General features: G+C 42.4%; 1 protein-coding gene across 1 annotated transcript; it reads right to left on the bottom strand.

Annotated features, from left to right (window-relative positions):
* Positions 1–10,005, bottom strand: SELENOS (selenoprotein S). The gene is made up of 6 exons (XM_075273120.1): positions 9,866–10,005; positions 8,920–9,045; positions 5,950–6,056; positions 3,187–3,276; positions 1,748–1,829; positions 1–1,233 (listed from the first exon to the last, which is right to left on the bottom strand). The coding sequence occupies exons 1-6, from the start codon at positions 9,942–9,944 to the stop codon at positions 1,154–1,156; spliced, it is 564 nt and encodes a 187-aa protein (XP_075129221.1). The 5' UTR covers positions 9,945–10,005; the 3' UTR covers positions 1–1,153.
* Between the last annotated feature and the right edge of the window lie 35 nt (positions 10,006–10,040).

Here is a 10,040-nt window from a genome sequence, read left to right as displayed (position 1 = left end):
TGTGTAAAAGTACACTTTTTATTTAAACATTGATACAGTGGATTTTATTAAATACAGATATGAGTCTTGGAAAATCAGGTCAGAACCCAGTAGACAACTGCATTAAAAAAGGACTTGGAGGATTCTGGCTATTGTAAGTGGGGTAACTTGCTGATCAAAGGGGCCAGACAGCTGGGAACAAGCACCAGAACAGGAGTCCCTTGTACCAACAAATAAATGGAGCGTCTGGATGTGCATACACATCCACTTCATTGGGACTGCTAGTAGAGAGCCAAGCACTGTAGTCACCCGAATCAGCAAAATACCTCCCACCCTGTGGATGGGGTGGGGGGACGGTATCCTAAAGTAACCCTTTAATCTCTACCTCCTTTGAGATACATATAGCTGAATGTGCAAAATATCTATTTATCCACAGTTTGAAAATGTGACAATGAAAAGACAAATAGAAAAGGGCAGACCGCCACATGACATCAGTCAACCTTATTGGCTTCAGGCCATTTCTAAGGAAAACATCATTCATAGCGTCACACTACAGTGAACCAAAAACCATCTACATCATCTGCGTAAGGAGTTGTGTCGCGCCCTCTCTTCTGCCACACGAGTCACGAAATGTAAGGCTCTGTTCCCATGGAGTAACACGCCGCGCATTCAGACATATAGAGTGTGAGCGCTCAAAACAGATCCCATTCACTTCAATGTGTGCTGGCTTACGGGCGCTACACATTGAAATTAATGGGAAGCTTTTTAACCCATTGATTTCAATGTGTAGCGCACGTGAGTCGGCACACATTGAAGTGAATGGGATCTGTTTTGAGCGCTCACACTCTGACACGTGTATACCTGTCTTAATGTGCGGCACGTTACTCCGTGGGAACTGAGCCTTAGATCGGGTGAAGAGGAAAGGCTCTGCACAACCTCTACACTGACACTGTGCTCAAAATGCAATATGTCCCTCCAAATGCAGGTGTTGTACTGCACATACAGCAGCAGACAGTTATGGCAGAAGACGACCATTAGTTCACTGTGTGCTTCATTTATACTCAAAATCTAGATATCCTTAAGGTTAGAAGAAGACGCTATAGTTTCAGGCGGTTCAGGCCCTTATCCTTGCTGGTATTATTGAAAGTAGTAACACCAGCAAGGTGCTTTAACCTCACCCCCCTGCAGAGGGCCCTCTTCTTCCAGGTCTCCAGGCACATGTACCCCCTCCGTCACCTGTTAGAGGGTTATAACCTAAAAAAAAAATAATAATAATAATTATTGTATATTAGCATGGATATTTAAAAAAAAAAAAAAAGTTCTTGCAAGTGTCACAGCAAGGAACGAAAAGGTTCCTGTCCTGTTATTGTAAGAAGACAGTACTTGTGTGCCCTCTGCAGGACAGTCAGCATATTACATGAATAATTTCTGAATAAAAGTCCTGTTATAGTGCACAATATGCCTATGTGCTTTCAAGAGTTCGACCTTGTGCGTATGCAGAGCCAGTGGTACAGCCAAGGGATCGGTGATGACGCAATGCAACTCAAGACTTAGCTGCGGTTTCCAGACTGTTGGAAACGTGGGGCTTAAGAGTACCAGTGCAGTCAGTGCCCTGTAGCAATATTGGCTGCACACACAGTATTCATACTGAACACGCATACTTTAAATAGTTCACTTGTTTAGCAAGGAGACTTCAGAACAGCTACTGGCTTATTTTAGACCATTGACCCATTTGCCATCACAACTCCCAGTTTTAGTACATACTGACCTCCTCCTCTGAGAGATCTCCGATCTGGTTTTGGCTTTGGAGCAGCTGATGATGCTGATGTGCTGGGAGATGGCTCTTGAGGCTGCAATGAGAGAGAAAGGATAACGCTCCAAATAAGAAAATGGAGACTGGAGACATTTCCACACCAGGTGACCTGTATGCAGGTTTGTTCATTTAAATCCACAATGCTAGCGCCTAGTCTTTTAGGGTTTTTGTTCTTGTATCATGCGGAAATAAATACTAGAATGTAGTGAGATCCAACACTACAATGTGTATGAGGCAACACCTCTGTTCTCCTGCGCCTGATGTAGGTCAACGTTACCTGTGTTAAAGGGGCTCTATCAGCAAAATCATGCTGATAGAGCCCCACATATGCGTGAATAGCCTTTAAAAAGGCTATTCAGGCACCATAAATGTTATATTAAACTAACCCCCCCCCGTTTTAAAATAAAACCCTAAAAAAGAATGTTATCTACTTGCGCATCGTGCACGCTGGGCGGGCATTCAGGGTGTGTCTTCATCTTTATCCACGCCTCTTCTTCCTCCGACGTCCTCCGGCGCTCGCGAGCGGACACTAATATAAAAAAAATGGCCTGGGCGCCTGCGCAGTAGCCGTAGTAGAAGCCACATGCTACTGCGCAGGCGCCCAGGCCATTTTTTTATATCAGTGTCCGCTCGCGAGCGCCGGAGGAGGACATCGGAGGAAGAGGAGGCGTGGATGAAGATGAAGACACACCCTGAATGCCCGCCCAGCGTGCACGATGCACAAGTAGAGCACATTCTTTTTAAGGGTTTTATTTTAAAACGGGGGGGGGGGCTATTCACACATATGTGGGGCTCTATCAGCATGATTTTGCTGATAGAGCCCCTTGAACGTACTCTTAATAGAGAAGAGCTGACAGAAGTGCCTCCATATAAAGGTAGCCATGCCCATGGGGTTGGCCTTACAGTTTTTCACTATGGAGGAATTAGAGGGCTAAGCTACTGTCTGGGCAATCATTCAACTGTTTTCTATCCCATATGGGACCAACAGGCATAAACTATCCAAATATAAAGAAATGGCAGCCTAAAGGTGAAGCCCTCGGTCATACAAATGCATCGGTCCATTTCTGACAAGCATGATCAGATTTTTTTTTTTTTTTTTTTACTTCCCCAGATCCAGGCCAAGTAGCGAAGGCATGCTCTACAATAATGTCTGACCAGTCAGCGAATGGCTGTTGGTGCTATAAAAGTCAAATTATCAGTGTAAGGTTATAACATATAGGATGTCCAACGTGAATCGGTCTCAAGAGAATAGAATGCGACCAATTCATGGCTGACGTTAAGGCAAAGCAGTTGAAATCTTTCAATGACATTGACCTCATGTCTTTGTATTCACAGGACACGGCATGTAAGCTATAATCTAAAAGGGAACATTGCCAAGTTGTTTCTAGTCTTACCTGAGGTACACGAGTAGCCACCCTGTAACTTTTCCCTTCCTTCATACTCTCCCAGCTCTCAATCTTCTGACGCCTTTTCTCTTCTTCCAGCTGAAATGCAGCAAAGAGTGTAAGAGTGGTATAATATACAGTATATATATATATATATATATATATATATATATATATATATATATATACATACACACACACACACACACACACACAGTGTATATAACAGTTATATATTCCACCGTGTGCCGCCCAAGCAATACTCAGGATAAGACAAAAGACACTTACAATTCACTTACTAAAATGTGACAACCAATATGGCTGCATGTCATACTATCACTTTAACAACAAAAAATTCCAACATAACTGAACAGAAAAAAGTTAATAGCACTAACAGTCAACAACAAAAGCCAACGTCTAGCTTTCCACTGTATGATTTTTTTTTTTTTACATTTTGCATAGAAATTCTATTTAAAAGGGAATCTACCTCCTCCCCCAAGCATATTTGACTACTACCACCATATAGCAAAGGTAAGATGTTCATCACTGTAATATATGTCACTTTTGTACATTTGGAGAGAAACAACTTTGAATTATTATGCAAGTTAGGCAGTTGGTGCACTGGGGGCGGGACTTCAGCATTGGGGGCGGGACTTCAGCATTGGGGGCACTGCTCTTGTTGCTCACAGCACAGGTAGCTGCAGGCATGAGTAGGGATTTCATTGGAGCGCTGTTCTTGCCAATCACACCCATACTCATTCCTGCAGAACCCTATGCAGCAAAAGCAATTCCCTATTCCAATGCTAAGCCCCACCCCCAGTGCACCATCTGCCTAATTTTTATAGGAATTCAAAGTTGTTTTCCTCCAAATCTACAGAAGTGACATATGTAACACAGGTATGTTATAACTGCAATGTGCTGTGTAACACCATGGTGACAATGAAATATTCTTGGGGGGAGGTGGTAGACTCCCTTTAACAGTATAGAGTTTAGGTTATGTTCACACACTCAGGACAGAGGATGTTCCAGATGGCCTCAATAATATTAGCCCAAATTTCATTTATGTGGAGTCAAGAACGTCCTTGTTCATTGCCTTCGCACATTTTATTTCAGCTGTTTGGACAAAAGTCAGTGCAGATTTTTTCCGATTTGTAAGAGTTTCTCTACCATCTAGCCAACCACTGATGTCATTTTTAACCCTATTCTGGAAATACTATTAGTTATACACAAAACGGACTTTTTTGGAGCGGTTGTTGCTTTATGAAATGGTAAAAATGCCAATCCATAATTTTTGTATTTTACTGTAACAATTGACCCCTAAGTTGTCAGAGTCTCCCAGTAAATCCTGAGTGTATGGGCTGTGCTCGAACCTCGGTTGCTTCCTAGGATTCATGCAGAGATATGATGTATTATATCTGGCATTCTGCTCCGCTTCTTCCACATTCCCACAGTCCCGGCTGCTCTGAGCAGGAGAGGACGCTGCCAGGACCTGGCTGACAGTATGTGATTTGGGTAAACCAGCCAGTAGTGCTTACTGCCAACATGACTATTGTTATATTGTGTGAGGAACCCTGCCAAGGCATCTCCCTTCATCTGTGCTTTTATTTTTCCTGAAGTACAAGCAATCTTCTGAAAAACCCATAAAAAAAAGCAAGAAAGACAACACTAGCCCATCTTCTGCACACAGAAGAAAAGATGCTATTTCTATTATTAGTGGTCAGCATCTCATGGTTTTTAAGCCTACTACCTAAAATACTATGTGACAGGTACAAAACTGTACCAGGCGTGCCACCCCACCTCTAAGACATCCTGCTATGATCTGCAAGCATTGGCACAAGACTGCTGCTTTAATGGAAAAACTAAAGACTACAATCACATGTCTAAAATCTTCTCACATTTCAGACAACTGGCTTAGGGTCCAGGGACCACTTGCCTTAGAAAACATTCTTGCAAAGGGTGAAATCAGCAATGAAATTCCTGGTCTTCCCCATTGAAAAAGTACATTAAAAACCTCCAAAACCAAACAAGGTTCATCTGTGTTCTATGTATATTGATAAAGAAAATTAATGATCATTATAGTCTTTGCTAAAAATCACTAAAATATATAAATATATATAGTGCTTGTAATATTTCTGACATCTTCATATGTGGCTTTGCTAAGTTTTTTCTTAGGAATGTGGGCTTTTTTTGGTATAAAAGAAAAAAAGATGGGGAGGCATGGCAGCTCAGTGGTTAGCACTGCAGTCTTGCAGCGCCGGAGTCCTGGGTTCAAATCCTGCCTGGAGCAACATCTGCAAGGAGTTTGTATGTTCTCCCTGTGTTTGTGTGGATTTCTTCCCATACTCCAAAAGGACATACTGATAGGGGAAAATGTACATTGTGAGACCTATATGGGCCCTATATGAGAAAAGACCTATCTTGACTGAGGCCCTTATATGTGGGTTAGGCCTATTGTTTAAGTCAGGGGTAAGCAACCTCCAACACTCCAGCTGTTGTAAAACTACAACTCCCAGCATGCATACTTGCTCTGCTGTTCTTGGAACTCTCAGAGGTGAATGGAGCATGTTGGGAGTTGTAGTTTCAGTGCAGCTAAAGTTCCGAAGGTTTCTTACCCCTGGTTTAGATGGACCACATACCATATGTTTGCTCCATTCAGTAAAATGGCCCCCACCGTGGCCCCATAAAGTGTTGAGTCTTGATCTCTAAGAGTCGGTCATTTAGTCGTTGTTATTAGACAACCCCTTTAAGAATAAGATGGTCACTACTTCCCACCTGTTTCTGCTTCTCTTTAAACCTCTCAGCCTGAGCGTTGAGCTCCTCCTGCATCTTCAGCCTGGCTGCAGCCACAGCTTCCTGTCTTCTGACCACCTCATCTGGGTCTGCAAGTGGGAAGAAAAAAAAAAAAAAAAAAAAAGTCAAACAAAAAAAACCTACAACACATTCTTACCTTTAACCACAATAAAATAGATATGTTTTATTAATTTATTTTTAATTTATATTATCTGGTTGACTGGGTTATATTGTCCTAACTGCTTTATATCATAGCAATACTATGTAAATAAAACTTTTACTAATCTGTAATACTTTTTAACCCCTTCCCGCCGACGGCATTTTTTGATTTTCGTTTTTGACTCCCCTCCTTCTAAACCCCATAACTTTTTTATTTCTCCGCTCCCAGAGCCATATGAGGTCTTAATTTTTGCGAGACAAATTTTTCTGCATGATGCCACCATTAATTATTCTGTATAATGAACTGGGAAGCTGGAAAAAATTCAGAATGGGGTGGATTTGAAGAAAAAATGCATGTCTGCGACATTCTTACGGGCTTCGGTTTTACGGCGTTCACTGTGCAGCCAAAATGACATGTCCCCTGTATTCTGTGATTCGGTATGATTCCGGGGATACCAAATTTATATGGTTTTATTTACATTTTAACCCCTTAAAAAAATCCAAAACTGTTAAAAAAAATTTTTTTTCTAAAAGTCGCCATATTCTGACAGCCGTTACTTTTTTGTATACATCTGTGTACGGGGATACATAGGGCGTCTTTTTGTTACGGGGCCGGGTGTATTTTTTAGTTCTACCATTTTTGGGAAATGCTATTTCTTTTTATTTAAATTTTTATCAGAATCAAAAAAGTGAAAAAACGGCGGTTTGGAACTTTTGACTATTTTTCCCACTACGGCGTTTACCGAACAGGAAAAATATTTTTATAGATTTGTAGAGCGGGCAATTTCAGGCACAGGGATACCTAACATGTATGTGTTTCACAGTATTTAACTACTTCTATATATGTTCTAGGGAAAGGGGGGTGATTTGACTTTTTTATGTTTTTACTTTTTTTTTTGCATTTATCAGACCCCCTAGGGGTCTTGAACCCCAGCGGGTCTGATCAGTAATGCAATGCATTACAATGCTAATGCATTGCAAAATATCGGCACTTCTATTTCAGGCTATGTAGCATAGCCTGCAATAGAAGCAATGTAATGACAAGTAGTGGAGCCTTCACAAGGCTCCCAGCTGTCATAGTAACGTAACGTTGGAGCTTACTCCGGGTGCCGGCGATCACCAAGAAAATGGCAGCGGCCACGTGTCGCCGGGAAAATGGCGCCTCAGTCAGCTTTGACCGAGGTGCCGGAAGAGTTAATGCCTCCGATCGGTCCGGGGACCAATCAGAGACATTAGCGCTGGTTGTCTACTGTGTAAAGCAGTAGACACCCGGCAGCTATGGCAGCCGCCATAGTTACACACCCAGCATGCGCCGTACTATTACGGCGGATGTCGGGAAAGGGTTAAGAATAAATCTATCAAATCAAATATAAAAAGTTGCAGAGGTAAGCAAAAAGCATAGTACACTTAAGTGGCTTGTCCAAGATCAGATATGGATGGCCTAGTATAGTGCTAGCACTGGAGCATGGAATGGCCGAGGTGTTTTCTATTTTAATAAGTGCCAGAAAACCCCTTTGGTAATACCAGAATTAAACGGGTATTCCCATCACGCTTGTTCACCAACCTACAGGCTCTGTGCTCTCTTCACCTCCTGGGTTTCTCGGCACATTGGTGGTCGGGGTTTCACTTGCTCTGCTATCTGCTATGTTTGCAGCCAGTAATGAGGGATTGGATGTAAATGAATTACCACAGTATGAAGCTGATGTAGAGGCTGATGTAGCAGAGCTGGATTTGAGTCAGTCAGCCCTTATCAGCCAAATTCAATTAAACCGACTGATAAGTGGAAGAGCAGGAGATAACAGCTCAGAAATACAGGAGCTCTCACCTCCCCTATCTGAGGAGCTCCTTTGCTTGTCTGTGGCAGAGACATACACAGCTCAGAGCTGCTCACAGCACTCAGCCCCTCCCCCCCTGAGAGCAGGCAGCTACTTGGGGACTGAGCAGATAAACCCGTCTGGGACCCGTAGTCATAGAAACGCATATAAACAATTAAGTGAATAAATTAAGATAGCGGCCAAACAAAGCAGTTTTGATAAAGCAATGTATTTAGAAAAAGTTTTATATCCACATAAACTAGCAGTATAGATAGGATCCTTATGATGGGACAACCCCTTTAAATAAACAGACATTCACTTTAGAATCCTACTTAGCAATGTTTTCCTAGCAAATGACCACAGTGATACAACATCTGCATTTGGTGATATTAGGCTTAAAACTAAACAATTCATCTTTGAAAGTGGGACAGAGATTTCTACTGTAGATCTTAAAAAACAACAACTAACACAATTTTAGACATCTTATTGGACATCCATTTCCTCCATCTTTGGCAAGGAAAGACCAGAGGTGTAGTTTATATTGTACCTTCAATTATAAGACAACTTTAATTATATGAATAGTACAGGTGAATATAAGAATTTCTATGAGTGAGGTGAATACGGAGACTATAATGAAGATAAATGGAGCAGGAAGCGTCTATAATAAGATAAATTACAAAGTTTCTTAGATTCACCCCTACTATGCATTAAGAAAAGTAGTTTTAGAATTGGATTTAAGTTAAGGGTCATCAATCCAGTTAAATGGAGACAGTTTTCTGATGCAGCAATTCTTTTTCAGCTTTTACACCATGTGTTATCGCAGAATTAAAACAAAAAAAAAGCCATTATGGTAATGCCACTACTGGACACACTATATAGCTAATATCCAGTCTTGTCTTTGACTGCCACAGTATGACATTTGACATCTCTATAGGTTATATGGAAGAAATGAAAAACGGGGTGAGGGTGCGGTACATACCTTCTGTGGATCTGGGGGTGGAGGTCAGCAAAGAGCTGATGTTATCCGAGAACCTCTGCTTCACAAGATACAGTAATATACAGCCCAACAGAATAAACCATCCATAGCTTGACAGTGCTGTGCCCACTGCAGGAGGAAGAGGTAAGATCAGAAATGCCCAATACACTGGCATCCTACATCGCCCTACCTGGGTCAACATATCCTGACACATACCAAATGTAACCATAATACCCCATTCTCTGGCCAAAAGGGGATCACATACCTTTTCTTTTTACATACGGAAAGCACAACAGACTTCTCCATCTTACATACGGTAGTAATAACCTCTCACCCCAAAATATCTTGAGTGGCCAATGATCGACATGCTACTATACAGATTATTGTGATCCCTTAGCCCTAGCCGGATATTAACAGAGGGTTACTGATAGTAGTCAGTGTGTGTATTCTGCAATGTTATACTAGAATAATACTACATAATAATAATACTACATAAATGTGTCATAGTTCCAATAACTTGGGTCTGAAGATCCAATACTGGATCAGAACTACAAATCTATGGCTTAAAGGGAGCTTCCCATTAATCTCGGCCTGGCAATTGTCAGACACCCAGCCACGATGTCCATATTGTAATATTGTAACACCCAACACTAGGCAGACACTATCCCATATGATGACACTATGCGAACACTACCCCCGCCACATAGGTGGGTGCTGCCCCATGTGATAGCTCTATGGGAACATTAGGGGAATGCTGCCCCTGCCACTAGACAGCAGGGGGGCGCTACCACAGACAGAATCCCCCCTCTACATGTGGCCCATTTGGCCAGCCGAGTTAGAGACCCCTGCTATATGGTATTGCACCTAACTGCTGGCTACGCCCCCGGTGCTGTAGCCCATATGGCCCCGCAGCACTGCTCACTGTAGCCAGCTATGTCCCCGCACTCACCAGTCTCCTGCAGGAAGGCGCCCCATTCCACCTCTATATCGGGCTTGGCCGCCGGTACCTCCCGGTCTCCCAGCTCCATGCTGACGGGGCCGAATCTTCAGATCCGGCTTCTCAGTGTTTACTGCGCTCCAGCCAATCACAGCTCACCATGACGTGTCACTTTCGATGTCACATG

This window comes from Leptodactylus fuscus, chromosome 5 (assembly GCF_031893055.1).
Source record: "Leptodactylus fuscus isolate aLepFus1 chromosome 5, aLepFus1.hap2, whole genome shotgun sequence".
Lineage (NCBI taxonomy): Eukaryota > Metazoa > Chordata > Amphibia > Anura > Leptodactylidae > Leptodactylus > Leptodactylus fuscus.
The sequence above is the reverse complement of the archived record's forward strand: the minus strand, read 5'-3'. Positions and strand labels throughout refer to the sequence as shown.